This window comes from Haliotis cracherodii, unplaced genomic scaffold (assembly GCF_022045235.1).
Source record: "Haliotis cracherodii isolate W230 unplaced genomic scaffold, xgHalCrac1.p SCAF_6, whole genome shotgun sequence".
In the NCBI taxonomy this organism is placed as follows: Eukaryota; Metazoa; Mollusca; class Gastropoda; order Lepetellida; family Haliotidae; genus Haliotis; species Haliotis cracherodii.
In genome coordinates, this window is record NW_027266319.1 from 10,868,530 (window position 1) to 10,887,751 (window position 19,222).

Sequence of the window (19,222 nt, forward strand, 5' to 3'; positions counted from 1 at the left end):
GAGTGTGTCGTAGACCATGTTGTTTTACCGCAAACTGGTCCTTGATATCTTTTGCGTTGAGAATAGACAGGGACCCAGTTGAATTGGCACCAATTACGTCATAATCTAAGGGGGATAACTCAGGCCTATTTCGCTCGTAAAACGAAGGCCTCATAACGGCATATCACTTTCACACTATTGTGAGCTTCCTACTTTCACTGTGAAAAAAAATGAGTGTATATTTTCAAACACAGATACTAACAAATTCTAAAATTGCGTTTTGTTTAGAAAAAGAAAGAAAGTGATTTTTGCGTGTACACTTCCCCTTTAAATAAGTTTAAAAAAAAGAAATTAGATAAGTAGGATGTTTATCAAATAACTGACATAATTAAAGCTTTGTATGTAGCGTGGACCATCAGGGTCAATACTTTGAAATCTACTCATTTCTTACCGGTTTTCCTGGATTAGAAATAGCTTTAAGCTAAACAAACCCAATCTCACATTTATGTCATGGACAAGCAGCCAAAAATATTTCAAGTAAAGCTTGATACAGAGGACAATCTTAAGCTGATTTGCACCGCAGAGCAAGTCAAGATGTCAGTGATCACAGAGTGAACTCTTTCTGTATTAGCTTAAATAAAACTTATCTCTGAAAACTTCTGTTGGCACATTATTCCCACAACGGGGCAAACGGAAACCTTTTTTTGTGTGTCGGTCAAACCTTATTTCAGTATAGTAAGAATACTCTACCATTGACACATCTTACCAGTCACCAGTCATTAAACGTCTTAATTATCCGGTATACTTATCATACATTCAGTGATTTTGCTAGGGACAAAAGGCATCAAGACATCTGCTAAGACGTTCTGTATCATTACAAAATTTGAAATATATCTTAGGACACTTTGGACGCCAGGGTCCTGTTCCACAAAGCGATCGTAGCGCTACGATTGTCGTAAGTCTATGTTAAAGTATGGGAGTTACGATTGTCTTAGTGCTATGATCACTTTGTGGAACAGGGCCCTGATCTTTAACCCTGTTGAACAACTTTACCAATCAACATTTGTTGCAAACCACACCTTTGACTAAAGATGACTATTTCAGTCCACACCAATTGTTGAGTCGTATGCATCATGTGAATGAAATGTTTAGCTATGACTAAAACAAATACCGCATTCGATGTAATACACGCCCAGGGTGCTCTCAAAATTAGAAATAGGGGGCTCTTATTACAATATTATTTTGGTTGAAAAACAGAGGTGAAATATCGTAAATTTCGTGGTTTATGCTGACAGTATATGTTTATATACGACAAATATATTTTTCCTGAATTTAATTGCCCATTACTAAGGCTGCATAAAAACATGAGTGCGTATTATACACAAATAAATAAGTCTTATGCACATTGCTCAATTGGAAGGGGTGCTAATTGGGATTGTTCACTAGCCAATATATTAGCAAATATCGCCGTGGGCGCTTATTAGAGCAGGGTGCTTATTACGTCGAATGCGGTAGGCTGTTAAAGAGACCCATAAAGCATTGTAAGACAACCACATCATGGGATACATTCAGGGTTAAGTTTATTGATGCAGTCTAACTAGATTAGTATTGCAAACACAGTCACAAACAGCTGGTGTTCCACCAGGAGGAATATTACAGTAAAGTCAAGTCATCCAACCGAGGTAGGTTTCTTAAGCATATATATGGTAGGTGTTAAATTAGTGTAGAAATTCCAACATACATATATCATTATCAAATTATTCATCAGTTAATAAAGTCTATGATTTCACCTTTGTACAATTGTCATTCACACAAACATTTTCATTCATTGACAAGGACAGTAAGGAATCAAGTAAGGGTTATCAGTGTCGACATATACAAACAAATCAGGTACGTCTGGTAGGCTGTTGTCGGTCTGCTTCAGGATTCAAAACTTGTCTACCACACAGGATTTGTTGGGAGTTGTCAGTTCACCACGTGATACATTCATTCTGGCTTTCATTAATTGCTACACAATAGCTTTAATTTCTCCATACATTCAAAATAATGAACATACACTTTCTGACCACACTTTCGCCAGCAAACCATGAATGAATGTAGCTGTGACTAGTCACGGCATTGGGAGATGGCAAGTAAGGGTTATGAAGACAGCATTACACTTGACACGGCCTCTAAGGGCGTTTCCTCAATGTCCATAAGTTCTTCACTGTTTTCCTCCACAGCTGCTGTTGAGTCTTTGGAAGAGTCTGCTAACAACACTGAACTATTTGCAGATTCCACACTTGATTCGTGCACACCACCAATCATTTCGGCTTCCACTGCTTCGGAGTCCACACTTTCCTGTGACATAGAATAGTCAACTTCAGAAATACTTTCAGCTACAGCTTCAGAAGTTGTCGTCACAGCTGCACTCACTGTTGATTCTTGTGTGTTTAAGTGTTCAATGTCCTCCTCCTCTCCTTCATCATCATCGTCCTCAAGCTCAACAATCTCACCTCCATCTTCACCATCTTCCTCCCCATCCACTTCAGCATCAACCTCCTTGACCCGGGAATCATCCTCCACAATAGTAACATCCTCAGCTATAGTTTCATCCTGTACTGCAGCTTCGACCTCCTCTGCCTCGACCTCCTCTGCCTCGGCCTCCTCCTCTTCTTCCTCCTCCTCCTCCTCTTCGTCTTCCTCCTCCTCCTCATCATCATCATCATCTTCAGCCTCATGTTCTTCACCACCTTGAGTTTCATCTTCTTCAAGGTCTTCTTCAAGGTCCTCTTCCTCTTCGTCGTCCTCCTCTAAAACTTCTCCTGTAAGTTCAGCATTGACCACCTGTGTGACCACCCCTTGTAGGACGTCAGACACTGTAGCAGTTGCTGAGAGCTCCATGTTCTCCACATCCAACTCTTGACTGGACAGAGGTAGATCAGCGTTACCGTTGACAGCTGTAGAAGAAATGTCTGCGTCCGGTGTTGCCAGGAGCTCGTCCGGAGGTTCCTGCTTGATAGCGGGTATCACACCATTCTTAATTTGCACACACTGAAAGCAGACGTATTCCTCGTCCTCTGACACTTCCTCCTTGCCGAGTCCAACACACAGCAAGTGGAACCATTTCTCACAACTGTCACACTGCACCCAATTCACCTCCTCACCTACAAAGAAAACAAAGAATATCCGTAACAAGTAAGGTACAACAGTGCATATTTGTCTAACATAAGGAGCGTTGGAAAGATATGTCCTAATGTTTCTTAATACCTTTAGAATTCAGCACCACAAAATCTACAAACACATCACTGTATCCTATGACGTAATTTGTTAAATTTTGTTGCAAGATTCACCGGCGAAACAATGCCCTGTGATGTCAGCTTAGCAATAGGGTTGCTGGGGTCTTCAAGTGTGCAAGCTGCGCATTGAGGTACTGAGTGTGTTCAAAGATAGATTTTGTGTTGATCAGTAAGAGTGAGTCAGACAAATTTGAAGTTTTTTATATGCATAAATATTAGGTTGCATTTTTCAACAATAGGCTGCATTGGTACATATTTCGTCAAGCTAAATCGAGCCCTGAAAATGGAGTTCCCTTCCCGACTTTCAGGACAAACCTATTGGTCAAAATCAGAGAAAAGTGCCTTTCACTCACCAACAGGCTTCAGACACTTCACAGCTGAGCAATCTTCATCATTCTCTTCTTCATCGTCATCTTCATCCACAACCAACACATCCTTGGACTTGTCCTTCTTGATGCGGATCTTCTTAATGGTGGGCGTCTTCTCCCCGAGCTGTTTCATTCCCTCCAGCTTAATCTTCAGTTTCTTCTTCTTCTTCAGCTTCTCACACTTATCCTTCTTGGTCTTGTCACCAACCTCCTTCGGTTTAAGTTTACCAGAAACTGTAAGCAATGAGAGGCTTGTATTACTGAATGCATGTCACAGTGAGTTCACTGTAAAAAGAACAAAAATCGGAAATCCTGGAAAACTTGTGATAGCTGATGGGCAACAAAAGCTACACAACTCAACTTTCAATCCCTAAAACCCTAACTAGGTTTGTACAAGCTTCATGTATTTGCTATCAATTTGGTCTTGTATACATTTGCTGTGACAACTTGAAGACCTTTTAACAGGGGTTCCGAAATACCATGCCAAACTCAATATTTTAGCAGTAGGTATTCGCATTTCTGTTATCCCTAGACATGGTAAAATTACACTTGAAACTTATATGAATCATTATACATACATACATACATACATACATACATACATACATACACACACACACACATACATACATACATACATACATACATACATACATACATACATACATACATACATACATAATGTGCATCTTGTAAAATCATTCCTAACAAGTGATCAAAAACACAATTGGTAGCCCAGGTTGAACACAGACACATAATAAACACAATACACTCTTACCCACGAGGTGAGGTGAAATTGGGTTTAACACAGTATACTGACTCCGAGCCGACCAGTCCTTGTTTTGGCCCCTTAATGCCGAGTGCCAGACAGGGTAACAACCAGTACCATCTTTTAACGTCTGTTGGTATGACGCGGCTGGGGACCAAAACCCGGACCTTCCGCTCTCCAGGCGGACGCTTCTTACCCATGAAGATACGGGTTAGCATACCTCTTCAGCAACCAAAGCTTGTAGTAATAGGGTCGGCTGATCAGGCTCAGTTACTTGGTTGGTGCATATCATCGTATCCCAATTAGGTAGATCAATGCTCATGATGTCAATCACTGGATTGTCTGGTCTAGACATGAATATTTACAGACCGCCAACATATAGCTGGAATACTACTGATTGTGGCATTAAACAACAGACAAACACAATAACAACTAACTACATATGTTGTACCTACAAACAACTTTCCAGACTAGTCTGATCAAACTAGCCTTACCTTTATTCTCCTTCTCCTTGCTGTCCACCGGCTCCTTGTTTGGATCTTTGATTTTTATCTTCTTTTTCTTGGGTTTCTCGACTCCTACCTCCTCCTTGATCTTCTTGATAACCACAACCCCTGTGCCATCTTCAGCCTCCTTCTTCCTCTTAATCTTGATCTTCTTCTCCTTTATCTTGTCCTTCTCCTTCTTTATCCTCTTCACCTTCTCCCCTCGTTCCTTCATGGTTACATTTGCCTTGTCCGGATCCTGAATAATGTTGGGAAATAATGCACCATTAGTCACTTTCAAGACAAAATATTTTGTTGTTCGCCCAAAATAATTACCTGGCTATTTAATCAATTTTAGCTAAAATGCCTTTTTTCCAAGATGGATGATAAGTCCTTTGAGTCACCATCTTCCTTATCCAAGATCTTTCATCAATTGGGATATTTTCAACTCAGTTTTTACACCAAGTTTGAATTTGAAAATTTTACAATAAATTGTAATATTCGTATACATAACCTACTGAAGCAAGTTTATATTTTAATGCAAAAATTGCCCTTTTTAACTACCCAATATATTTTCTCTGATGAAACAAACAGCCTGAAATAGCTCCCAGCTCAGTTTAGTCAAGTGGTTTATGTAGCATAACTAGGTTTGAGGCGAAAACAAATAATGCTTGTAGCCTAGCTACCTGATTTAATGTTTGATTACGCCCGTCTCCAGCAACCTAAGCTTGTCGTCTAAGGGGATCGAGTGGTCAGGTTCGCTGACTTGGTTGATACATGTCATCGTATCCCAATTATATGGATCGATGCTCACAATATCAATCACTGGATTGTCTCGTCCAGATTCCATTATTTACAGACTGCCGTCATATAACGGGCATATTGAAGAATGCAGAGTTGAACAACAACAAAACAAACAAATGATGTTAACTACCCTACCTCAAAGTCAATGAATTTTTCCTCGTGACGTGGCTGGCAGGCTTGGAGTATCCGCCAGATGTGCTGCGTCTCGTCCAGGGACACCTCCAGGAGGTCGCCCTCCATCATCAGCTCCTCCAGCTGACACTTGGCGATCTCCGACAGCTCCAGCACCGGGGTCTCCAGCTGCCGCGGCACCAGGGGCGACTTCCGCTGGTGTTTCCGGGGGGTCATTGCTGGACAGAAGGAGAACAATGTGAACGAGTAGGGTCATGTCTTAAGCCCCCTTTTCCAATATTTTAGAATTATCACAGATGGGTACACTAAGGATGGACTTCCTACATTCAGTGATTTAAATTAAACCTGAAAGTTCAGGACTGTTCTGCAAAGTGATCGCAAGACTATGACTGCAATGTTAAAGTATGGGAGTTACGATCATCTTCGCATTACAATCGCTTTGAGGAAATGGGCCTTACAGTTGAAGTCCAAAACAACCAAACTCAGCATACTCAACGTCACTTCTGATCCTTCTTACAAGGTAACTAAACCACATCAGAAGGGTTCATTGGCTGCATGCAAGAATCATTTCAACAGGAAGTTAAAAAACATCAACTTTTCCTTTCTGATTTCATGAAGCACTACCACTGGTTGCTATTATTGTTCAATGAGATGAATACAAGACGCCAACCTTGGACACACAACAGAGTGCTGCCAGACATGTTATAAACAACTAACCCCACGGGTAAGGAAAACTGACAATCTAGGACAGTCCAAAAGTTGCAAATACTTGCTTCCAACATTAACAGACAGCCAAACAACACTGTGAGTAAAGATGGTGAAATGCAGTCGTCAGCTATTATAGTTATAATACACAATCCTATTACCGTATTTGATGTAATAAGCGCCCAGGGCGTGGCTCTCAAAATTAGAAATAAGGGGCTCTTATTAGAATATTATCTTGGTGAAAAAAAACCAACAGAGTTGAAAGATAAATTTCATGGTTTATGCTGACAGCCTGAAATGTTTATGTATGACAGATATATTTTATTCATTTATTTGCCCATAATTAAGGGTGCATATAACACATGAGTGCATATTATACACAAATAAATAAGTCTTGTGTACGTTTATCAATCCGAAGGGGTGCTAATTGGGATTGTTCACTAGCAAATATATAAGCAAATATCGACGTGGGCGCTTATTATGTCGAATACGGTATATCTTTACACAAGGCCTGTACTATAGCACTGCTCATCTTGTATCGCAGTTTCTGAAGTAAATGGCAATACATGCAGGGTGATTATTCAATCAATACCAATACATGAAATCTCCCAATTCTTTAATGGCATGAAATAATATCGATCTATAGTCTGTCCACTTACCACTTTGAAGCAAACAAGACACAAATGGCCGATCTATTGATATTATTCAACATCCCATGTGACAACCTGATACCCAATTAACTAAACAACGACTTAATTACTGACGAACTGTTAACGCACATAATTCTTTTGTAAACTTACTTGATGCGGCTTTTGACACTGAAGAATAGGCATGTTCCGATGACATGCTGCCATGACTAACAGGGATGGTGTCAATGTCGGTGGAGATATCGTCTGATGTTTGTGATGACTGAGGGGACATGGGAATGGAAGATTGTGAACTGTCTATGTCAACACTGAATAAATTGATCTCTCTCTGTGGTGTCCCATTCTGAACTCCACTGAAAGCACTTTGAGTAACACTAGCCAAATGGCTTTGCAGTTCGGGGTTATTTGCTGCCTTGAGTAACTCAGCGTTAATGATTTTCTCAGTTTTCTCCCGGGCGGCCTGTTCAACCATTCTCTGGCTCAACACACTGAGTTTTGTTAAGGCTGAGGCAAGTTCATTAGTTGTGAGAGCTTGTCGTGCCCGGTCTTGCCACGCCATGGCTCGCTCTGTTAAGCACTGTAGGGCTTCCCCTTCGGGAAGGCGGACAGGGAGTTTTTGTAAAGACACCAGTAAAGAGAGGATAGTTTCCAGACGAGGCCGTCGGGATCTGAGACAGAGGGGACACAAAAATTTCATGTCTTTTGTGGCTTGCATCACAGCTGTTTGGGAAGTCTTGTTTTTCATATTGGCAGATTTAGGTAAGGGGACACATGTACCTGTAATAACAGAAATACTTCATTAAAGACAATACATGTCACAGCAATTCGTCTATTTCAGTACCTGCTCCTATCGACACGTGAAGATCCGGGAATAGGTCTTCAGCAACCCATGCTTGCCGTAAAAGGCGACTATGATTGTCATAAGAGGCGACTAACAGGATCGGGTGGTCAGGCTCGCTGACTTGGTTAATGCATGTCATCGATCCCAACTGGGGGGATTGCTGCTCATGATGTCAATCACTGGATTGTCTGGTCCAGACTTGATTATTTACAGACCGTTGTCATATGGCTGGAATATTGCTGAGTGCTGCGTTAAACACTAACCCAACCAACCGACCAACCTACTTGCTCATATCTGTTGAAATGAGCCATAAAATCTATTTCAAAGTTTCAGAGCATTGAAGGCAACTTCAACACATTTATCCAGCAAATTATTTGGGAGACAAGTTACCATCAGCAGTATTGCAGCTAAATCCTGGCAGCCTGTCTAATATTAAATCTTGGAGAGGCAATCCAGCGGTCATTACACCAGCAATAATCCTCCTTAGTCAGTCCTTACAATGAAGTATGTGGGATCCAAGCTGCCCCCATCATCAACATGGAACACTGCAAGGTCTTTTCATTCTTTGTTTGTTTGTTGTTTAACGCCGCAGTACATATCTGTTGCTGCAGAGCTTTGGGCACTTATGATAGTACAGATCTGTTCTGGCAGATTTAAGGGCATTTGTGATACTATAGATCTGTTGTAACAAATGTTATATTGGGATAATGGGATAACACTTTCTTAGTTAAGTACAGATTCTCGTACTTTTGGGGGGTTGAGTCCCGTCCGGGATTTGAACCCACAGTTGTCGGACTTTCATTTTTGTGGAAGCCTCGGTGGCTGAGTGGGTTAGATCGCTGAATTTGTGTGCTGGCGATTAGGTGCCTCACTCTGGCAAGTGTGGGTTCGAATCCTGAACGGGACTCAACCCCCAAAAAGTATGAGAATCTGTACTTTACTAAGAAAGAGTTATCCCAAATATAACATTTGTTACATTTGACCACTTTCTAATTGGCATTGTGTATTCATAGATCTGTTGCAAAGGTTCTGGCTTTTTGTGACTGTACAGATCAGTATTTGTTTGTTTGTTTGTTTATTTATTTGTTTGTTGTTTAATGCTGATTCAGCAATATTCCAGCTATATGATGGCGGTCTGTAAATAATCAAGTGAGAACAGATAATCAAGTGATTGACATGAGCATTGATCCATGCGATTGGGTGACAATGATATGCATCAACCAAGTCACCGAGCCTGACCATTGATCCCGTTAGTCGTCTCTTATGACAAGCGTATGTGTTGCTGAAGACGTATTCTAACCCGGATCTCCACAGGGCTTTTCAAGCTTCATCTCTAGCTGTTCCCATCTGACTATGCATCACTACTTCTGAATAATCTTTTTCAATGTTACTGCATTGGTAACATACACTGGTTCCCTGGCTATATTAATATGACCATGGGGCGGTCGGGTAGCCTAGTGGTTAAAGCGTTCGTTCGTCACACTGAAGACCCGTGTTCGATTCCCGACATGGGTACAATGTGTGAAGCCCATTTCAGGTGTCCCCCCGCCGTGATATTGCTGGAATATTGCTAAAAGAGGCATAAAACCATACTCACTGACTCACTGACTATGACCATGATATAAGAAAGCACAGTATCTATTGAACTTGACAGATCCAACTCACCATGGAACCAATCCTTGCACAGCTCACACTGCAACATAAAACCTGATGCTCCTTTTCGACATATACAGAATTTGGCCTCCCCTTCAGGACAGTGTAGTTTATCCAGGTTCCGGCCTCGCAGGTCACGCATACACTCTACCTCACGCTGCTCCGACACCTTGAAGGCTGCCACCTGCAATAATCCAGTATTGGTTGGGAAAAACCCAAGACAGGCAAGGGTACACAGATTAATCTGTATCAAAGTACTTCTTGAAAGTATAAAGGCCCATTATGTTTTAGCCATGGAGAAAATATAAATACTTTGCAGTGCAGCCAACGGGATATAAATATCACATTACCCATTGGGACAAGGATGAGGATTAAGAAACAGTTTGTGTTAGGCCTTGATGAGAAATTATAATTTAACCATTAACTGAAAATAGACGGTCCGATCTGATGTTTTTCCCCATCATCAAAGAAACAGAGGACAATAGATAATATATAGAACTAGAATGTTTTTTTCCCCGATGCATTAGTTCAAGTTGTTACTATAAATGTGTTGCAAATCCTAAAAATAGTAATAGCAAAAAATGACTAGAACAGATTCTGATTAATGCGTTAATGAAGTATAACTACAGCTGATGTCATGTTGACTCTTTAGAGATAAGACTACTTAACTTGTAACAGCAGTCTAGATGAGATTGTATTGTGCAAGTAGATGTACCAATAATGAACAATCAGTAGCTTTATGCGTGGTAGAAAGACTCTTAAGAATTTCCAAACTGTTTCCATGGAAACAAGAAATTAAAAAACTTAATCTTTAAATTCAAAAATATGAAAAGGCAATAGATGAGCATGTTGTCATTGCACATGTAGAGGTTCATGCAAAAATATTCATTAGTTTGAGAGTTGTGGCTCGGAAATGAAGCATAGGGTTGTCCAAATTATTTCAATGTAAAAAAAAAATAACATTGAAAAAATTCAAAATAGCAAAAAGCACTAGTTAAGCTGATGGGCAAAGCATATGCCAAGTTCCATTGAAATAGGTTATGTTATGCCCTAGAAACTAACCCTACCGTTGTATGTTATTAGTAGAAATAATTTCCATAGAGACAAAAAAAAAATATAAAAAAAAAATTTAAATAGCAAAAGGTTAAGGTTAAGCTGATGGGTATTGCATATGCCTAAAGTACTCACGGAAATGAAAAAACCTGTTTTTTCAACCTCAGATCTTAAATAAATGCAGTTAATATACAAAATATGTAAATTTTCAAACAACTAAATTAGTAGTAATTGTATGCCTTTTTACACGTAAAAGTGTGTAAAAATGTGAATAAAACAGACTATTGTGAAACTGGGCATATCCAGGTGTAAGTAGATCAAGGTGACCTACGACATCTTGACGACAGGTGAGAACTGGTGCAGAATGCCTATAGTCTGTTTCTGCTATGTCAATTTGGACTTAGTTTTATTTTTGAATGTTGAAAGTGCCGACAAATTACCTCCTGTAAAGTACATTTTGTATTGTTCACTGAGATCAAACTAGCGAATCCAGACTAGTACTTTTCAAATGTTTTATTATTTCGTATTAACAGCTACGTAACACTTTGTGTCGATTTTTAAATTGAGAAAAACAGTTTTTTTTCATTTCCGTGAGTACTTTAGTTTTGTTAAAAATCATAGAAGAGTTTTCAAGTTATAGCTCAGGATATGATGGGAACACCAATACATATGCCTCCACAAGCCAACAGTAAACAAACAAAAAACAGTATGTATCCCCTACCTTTGCGGGGAGACATAAGAACCTACTTGCAACTTGACATTATGGATTATCAGTTCCTCAAGAACAAATATTAAAAGACCCTTGTAAAGCTGGGGGTTACAAAAGTAGTACATTCAGGACCGCTAATCAATCATTTTTTGTGCGACAGCTTGATACATATTCTCGAAAAATCAACCTAGTGAATTTAATTTTACACCAAACATGAAAATTTTCATAAACAATACCATACAGTTTGAGGAATACAAAAGAAAAAAAAGAAGATACACAACAAACATACACTACTCTCATCATGTCGATTCACAAACAGTGACACTTCAATCACACAAATGTGCTGACTGTACACGCTGGTAAACTAAATTTGAAAAGTGCAGCAACCCCTAGTTTCCCTGGGTGTCGGAGAAAGCAGGCTACACTACACAGCAATGACAACAAGAGCAGTCACAGACGACCAAGTAAGCCACACAATGGACTCACAATGGTTGCTGGGTCTCTGGTTTCTTCTACCTTGATGTCTATGGTGTTGTTGTTCTCGCTCTCGCGCCGATCTCGCTCCCCTTCTCGCAGCTTCTTCTTCTTGTTCTTCCCACTCGTGTACATGCCGATGTCCTGTCGCGGGGACAGCACCTGCAGCAGACAGTAGAGTTGTAGGGCTTTTGTGATAGTACAGACATGTTGATACCGATATTTGGGCTTTTGTGATAGTACAGACATGTTGCTGCCGATATTTGGGCTTTTGTGATAGTAGACATGTTGCTGCAGATATTTGGGCTTTTGTGATAGTAGACATGATGCTGCCGATATTTGGGCTTTTGTGATAGTTCAGACATGTTACTGCAGATATTTGAGCTTTTGTGATAGTACAGACATGTTGCTGCCGATGTTTGGGCTTTTGTGATAGTACAGACATGTTGCTGCCGATATTTGGGCTTTTGTGATAGTACAGACATGTTGCTGCAGATATTTGGGCTTTTGTGATAGTACAGACATGTTGCTGCAGATATTTGGGCTTTTGGGATAGTACAGACATGTTGCTGCAGATATTTGGGCTTTTGGGATAGTACAGACATGTTGCTGCAGATATTTGGGCTTTTGTGATAGTACAGACATGTTGCTGCAGATATTTGGGCTTTTGTGATAGTACAGACATGTTGCTGCAGATATTTGGGCTTTTGTGATAGTTAGACATGTTGCTGCAGATATTTGGGCTTTTGTGATAGTACAGACATGTTGCTGCAGATATTTGGGCTTTTGTGATAGTACAGACATGTTGCTGCAGATATTTGGGCTTTTGGGATAGTACAGACATGTTGCTGCAGATATTTGAGCTTTTGTGATAGTACAAATCTGTTGTTGCAGAGCTTTGGGCATTTATGACAGTACAGATCTGTTCTTGCAGAGCTAGGGCATTTGCAGGGATAATTCTAGCCTTGTGCTTTTAGCCCCTAAACTTTAAAAAAAGTCCCACATTTTTAAATACAGTTGGTCATTTTAACATTGTGTTGTATGGGCGTACCTCTGGAACATTTTCAAATAAAGGCCACATGTCCGAAAATTCCTAGAGTGAACCCTGCATTTGTGATACTATATATCTATTGTTGTAAAGTTTCAAGCTTTTGTGACAGTACAGATGAGAAATTGAAGAGCGATAAATTGATTTGAAACAAAGTTGTTGAGTGCAATTGTTCTATGTCCCAGTCAGCACTATTCCAGCTATATGACGGCGCCCTGCAATGATGAGTGAGTGAGTGAGTATGGTTTAACGCCGCTTTTAGCAATATTCCAGCAATATCACGGCGGGGGACACCAGAAATGGCCTTCACACATTGTACCCATGTCGGGAATCGAACCCGGGTCTTCGGCGTGACGATCGAACGCTCTATACACTAGGCTACCCGACCGCACCTGTTAATGATGAAGTCTAGGTCATGCAAGCCAGTGGTTGATAGCGTAAGCAAGGAGCCAGACTATCTGGGCAAGATGACATCAACTTGGTGATCATAGCAAGGGATACCAGGCCCCACTTGCACAAAGTGATCTCAGCGCTAAGATCATCTTAACTCCCATACTTTAACATAGGCTTACAATAGTCTTAGCGCTAAGGTTGTTTTGTGCAAGTGGGCCCAGGAGTGGGCTTCATGTAAAATGCTTGCTCATAATGAGACTTAGTTACCCCACCTCCATGTCATGATGAACAAGTGAATGGGTGTTGCTTTATGCATCAACACTATGACTGCTTTATCACCGAGGCCACTAAGTACATTTTTCGAACAAGTTGCCATCAGGGTTTCCCCTTGTCTATTTCTAGGTTAAATATCCATTTGTAGCGACTTCGTCTCGAAATAATAAAAAAAAGAGAGAGAAAATTGAGATGGAAGTTTGTGTGAATGACATACAGATCTAACTTACTTCAGAGATGACATCTCTGCAGTGAACATGATGTTGAAAGAATTAAAACCAAATAAAGCGAACGCTTTAACCACAAGGCTACCCGACCGCCCCTAATAATACAGTGGCGGATAATACAATGCTTTAACCACAAGGCTTTCCCAACGCCTAAACTACTACTCTCTATATGGACACATTGCAAGAAAAACCCGGACTGCGTTACCTCTAACAAGGAGTAGGTGGAGTTCTTCTTGAGGAAGGTTCTGGCTGTCCTCTCCCGCCACGACTTAGCTGCAGCCACCTGTGACTCCACTTGAGGCAGAGAGTCCAGTCTCACAGGGATTGGGCGGCCTTTGTTCACAAAGTTCTCCAAGATGTCCAGGTAGGGATAGGAATCACCATTCTGGGAAGGAAGATCATGTTGGGTTTTCACCAATGCTACTTTACCAAGAGTCACAGAATCTTTGTTTCTTTTCTGTGTCAGAGTGTCTCTTTCTGAGACTCACATACAGCTAACATTGTCAAGTGAATTCATCTTGTAGCTCTTTTTATTTGGGACAGATTTTTAAGTTAATAGTTTCAGAAGAAAGACTATGAAATACAGTTCATAAAAATTATGGAGAAACTGACCAATAACGATTTTAGAATTATAATCAACTGTAGTATGTGTTGCACGACTTGATATTTTCATGTAAATGTCTTATAACTGAATTTTGATGATTTATCAAATTTGATAAATTTGTCAACTATTCATGGTATATTTTTTCGGGAAACACATTCTATTTCCTCATAATACTGACATATTGTTCACCATGAAACTTGATGTGTGTTTATCATGTTTATACATAACAAGCCTCAAATCAGAATTTTCTTTATAGTCATCTATATCAAATCGTTTCAATAATACTGCACTGGGGATGTAAAAACCCACAAAGTATCATGTGCAGAAACATCATCTTGTCAACTACCTCCCTGCTGCTGCAGACTAACCTGGATGGCCTCAACCTTGACGGTCCACTCTTTGGCCTTCCTCACAGCTTCCTTGAGAGCGCACACATTGGGCAGGTAGGCTGGTATCGACTTGGCTTCACTGATGATAGCCTCTAGCGTGGTCATCACGTGTCTTGGTCTACAATACAGTGGTACTCATTTAGCCATCAGGACCGAGACATCCAGGGATGCAAATTGGCACTCGCCTGTTAGCATGGGTCAAGTTTGTCTCAAAAAGCATCCCAAGGGATAGTTGAATTTCTGGATTTTTAGGGGTGTTATCACTATTCAGACTTGTTAACTGCTTAGGTTAAGTTACATTCCTGAGTCATCATATATATATGTCATGTTAAACATACAATAAAATCGTCATTTGTCCCAAAGACCTGTCTTTAGTGAGGTGAGGTGAAATGGGGTTTAACGTCGCGTCCAAGATTATTTCATTTATATAGCAACGTCCATGCGCGTGTATATGTCTTTGACAGATTACTGTTGAGAATGTATAAATGAGGTACACAACATCATCAAATTTTTATTTGGAAATTTCTAATCTTCAATATGGAACATACCATCTGGACTATCAGATCCAGCTGTATTACTGCACAGTATGGTTAGGGTTTATATGTTGTATAATGCTGCACTCAGCTGTATTCCAGCTACATGACGGCAGCCTGTAAACACCTAGCAGGGTACAATGACTGACGTGCAACCAATCAAATCATAGCTATGTAAATCATTTAATTATGAAAGTTACTCTGCCGTGGAGTTAAAACTGAATCAGTGATAGTGATGTGGAGATAGAATGTATATACAACATTTTATATTGTATAAGGGTCAAAATTACTAGCGGATGACATAATAACAATAAATCGTTTTCATGTTCAGTTTATTTCTTTCCAGTTGCTTTTCAGTAGGAGCGGCGGGCCCATGAAACGGAAAAAAAAATGTGTGGCCTTATAAATAATACAGTGTACTGTATAGTGTATAAACTGTAAATCGAGAAATTAATTTGTCTCCAAAAGAATGCGACCACTGGACCAAAGCCAAAAATGCGACTCAATATGAATGCAACACCCCCTCCTCTCAAGCATTAGTGGATTTCTATCTAAAGATGTCCTCAATCAGGTTTAGAATCCTCACTTTAATCCAACCTTACATTAATCCAATCACACACCAAGTAGCACGGCTTATTAGGGCTGAGTAAAGTTCTTCCGCAAAAACAATACATGCGCGCTGGCTCATGTCGGCCTTTGACGCAGTCGCAAAGAACAAAGGGTGGCGTCTGTCTGGACTTGCATGTGTGATCAGTGATGACATAAGTGAGTAGAAGTCTTGTCTTGACCCCAGCAGTGACAATTCACAGGATGTAATTAGTGTTTGAATGACTTTGTTTATATACTTTATATACAAGTGCTGCTCAATAGACAGTGGTGTGGAATACATCCTGTCTAAGTTGATATTTTTGCTATCCAAAATGTCTTATTGTTGATATAAATACGATGTTTAAAAATGTGAGCAAAGACCACTCGCATTTTACGCAATTAATTCACGCTCGCGTTAATTTCAAGATTTACAGTAATGTCGTGTCATAACGTCTAAGGCTGTATGTATGCTCCAAAAGTGAGGGGTACCTGGCCTGCAGACAGATCCTGGCCTTCTCCTCCCATCTCTCACTGACAGTCAGCAGCTCCTGCAGGTCGGCCATGGCCCGTTCTACAGCCGAGTGGGGGGCCAGGCTCACCCCAGACTCCATCAACTTCCTCATCACCTCCAGTGTAACGTTGGGCGGGTCCTTCAGCGTGTTCCTCACCTCGTCCAGCCATTTGGCTTGCTGTAATACCTGCACACAGCATGTCATGACACTGTAGCCAGCAGAGCAAGTGGCAATATAGCAGCAATGACATTAAATACTGAAGGAAACGTTTATTAAAACAAGCAAAAAAAAGAACAAATCCACAATTCATTTAACTATAATTTCGTGAGAAGACGCTAAGCTGGATATGAATGTTTCATTATTACTGATAAACAGAGATGTGTTGTTGTCACATTTGTGAAAAGTGGGTGCCACACAGGCTGCTGATGATTCAACTATTTTGGACAGGTGAGGTGAGGTGAAATTGGGTTTAATGTCGTGTCCAAGATTATTGCACTTGTATAGCGCGTGTGTGTGTGTGTGTGTGCGTGTGCATGTGCTAGTCCGGACTGATGCCGATTTATAGTGCTAGCTCACTGAGATACCATGCTGCAGTTTAACATGAATACCCCACTCAGACACAGTATACTGACTCCGAGCTGACCAGTCCTTGTTTTAGCCCCTTAATGCCGAGCGCCAGACAGGGTAACAACAAGTACCATTTCTTAACGGCTTTTGGTATGGCACGGCCGGTGGACGTTTGGACAGGTAATGTGCCTATTTATGCAGTTGGGTAACATACACAGCTAATGGCAGCATCACCATCACCACTGCAAAAACTCATTCTATTCATTGGGGTCACAATACGATAACTGAGCACAACTGGTTACTGAGAAATTCAAAAGATTAAAATTCAAAAGTTATCACGTCTAACCATAGCTACTTACCTGTTTGAGTTTGGGTATTTCTGGGAGATCAACATCAAGCACAATTCCAACTTCGATAAGTTTTTCTAATTTCTCCGAATCTGGAGTTTCAGCATCTAAAGCATCTTTGGCTTCAGTCTGAAATTTGACCACCTTGTCAAGCAGTTCCTGTAAGATATAAGATAAATGTCTGATGTTAACCTGATGAAACACACAAGCATGGGTATGATGTTATTAAACCAATAATCATAGTCAGGTCAAATCATTGGTGCTTCTGACAAACCTAAGAGACGTTTTGTTTGTTTGTTGTTTAATGCCACACTCAGCACTATTGCAGCTATATGACGGCGGTCTGTAAATATTCAAGTCTGGACCAGACAATCCAGTGATTGAAATCACCAGCATCGATCCACGTAATTGGGATACGATGACATGCATCAACCAAGTCAGCAAGCCTGACCACCCAATCCCGTTTGTCGCCTGTTACGGCAAGCTTAGTCGCCTTTTAAAGCGAGAATGTGTTGGTGAAGACCTATTCTAACCCAGATTTTCACAGGTGTAAACCTAAGAGACGCAACTCGGCATAGCTGCTTGCAGCCTTCTGTGGCAGAACACTTCATACATATTGATGTGTATCAGACAAATTTAATTAAAATATATTTTGCAACATTACAAATCAAAGTCAATCAGAATGGAGGTGCGGCTATGACCATTCAACTTGATGTGGATGTCCCTGTAATTGGGAGGACTAAAACCTCACTGGTTCGAAAGCTAAGATTTTCTCAAAGGTATTCATTCTCTTAGAGCTAAATAATATACACCCTGTCAAATCAACAGCTTTATTGACTTCTGAAAATTGAAACTGTCTGAACCATTTGCACGACACACAGAGAAATGAGAAAGTGTGACAGTACTGACCTTGACAAGCTTGGCCTCCAAGATCACACATGGTAGACTGATGACCTGTTCATGAAAGATGTTGAGTTCCTCAAGGTTTAACTTAGCTATGTATTTTCCCTCGAGGCTCTGGCGATTCCTGAAATAATAATTAATTGGTGTGTTTGTCACAATAAGTTAACAAAAAGAATTCGCTTTCTGTACAAATTACATTATGAATTCTTACAACTGAACTGCTGACTATCATTATTGACGACCCAAAGTGAGTGAGTGAGTATTGTTTTACGCCGCTTTTAGCAATATTCCAGCAATATCACGGCGGGGGACACCAGAAATGGGCTACACACATTTTACCCATATCGGGAATCGAACCCGGGTCTTCGGCGTGATAAGCCAACGCTTTAACCACTACGCTACCCGACCGCCCCACAGACGACCCAGAACTAGGGGAGATAATGCTAGTGACCTTGGTTGAGTTACCTTGTTCTCACTTTCTTGCTGACCAACTGGTTGGCAACATTGGCACACTTTTCTGCTTCATTCACAGCACTGGTGAGCTGTTGAAACAACTCGTTGTCGGGAAACTTTTTCTCTTCTGCCTCGGTAACTAAATCCTTCAGCTCTTGTAAATCTGTAAGAAGAGAAAACTCATCTTCCAAATACTTTCCCATCACAACAAACTCAACTACATCATCACTTGGAGCTAGAATGTGTTTACACTTTGCTCATTTTCATAATCAATCTCATTAAAATCAGATCTTAGTTCTCTCTATCGCTAAACAAAGATCTGAGGACATCCCATTATGGGTCACGTCAGAACAAACTTTTATCCAACCAATCAAAGCGTTGCTTACCAGATCATAAAAGTGACAGTCGGAATGTGTTTTCAAATCAAGCAACTTCGAAAACGTTAACACGGGGTATTCCAAACGGAAGTTATGGCCCGTACGACTGAG

General features: G+C 40.5%; 1 protein-coding gene across 3 annotated transcripts in view; it reads right to left on the bottom strand.

Annotated features, from left to right (window-relative positions):
- Positions 1-764: 764 nt before the first annotated feature.
- The window catches only part of LOC139446220 (lysine-specific demethylase 5A-like), a 47,902-nt gene continuing 29,444 nt past the window's right edge, over positions 765-19,222 (bottom strand). For 2 of the 3 annotated variants that reach the window (XM_071227547.1, XM_071227546.1), the window contains exons 20-32: positions 18,747-18,897; positions 18,288-18,405; positions 17,391-17,537; positions 16,442-16,650; positions 14,811-14,949; positions 14,044-14,223; positions 11,910-12,059; positions 9,674-9,845; positions 7,321-7,944; positions 5,819-6,033; positions 4,889-5,138; positions 3,611-3,859; positions 765-3,125 (exon numbers count right to left, since the gene is read on the bottom strand). In XM_071227547.1, coding sequence (XP_071083648.1) covers positions 2,119-3,125; positions 3,611-3,859; positions 4,889-5,138; positions 5,819-6,033; positions 7,321-7,944; positions 9,674-9,845; positions 11,910-12,059; positions 14,044-14,223; positions 14,811-14,949; positions 16,442-16,650; positions 17,391-17,537; positions 18,288-18,405; positions 18,747-18,897 — 3,611 coding nt within the window. In that variant the 3' untranslated portion in view covers positions 765-2,118. The remainder of the gene's footprint in view (positions 3,126-3,610; positions 3,860-4,888; positions 5,139-5,818; positions 6,034-7,320; positions 7,945-9,673; positions 9,846-11,909; positions 12,060-14,043; positions 14,224-14,810; positions 14,950-16,441; positions 16,651-17,390; positions 17,538-18,287; positions 18,406-18,746; positions 18,898-19,222) is intronic. The other variant, XM_071227548.1, reaches the window with a different exon arrangement.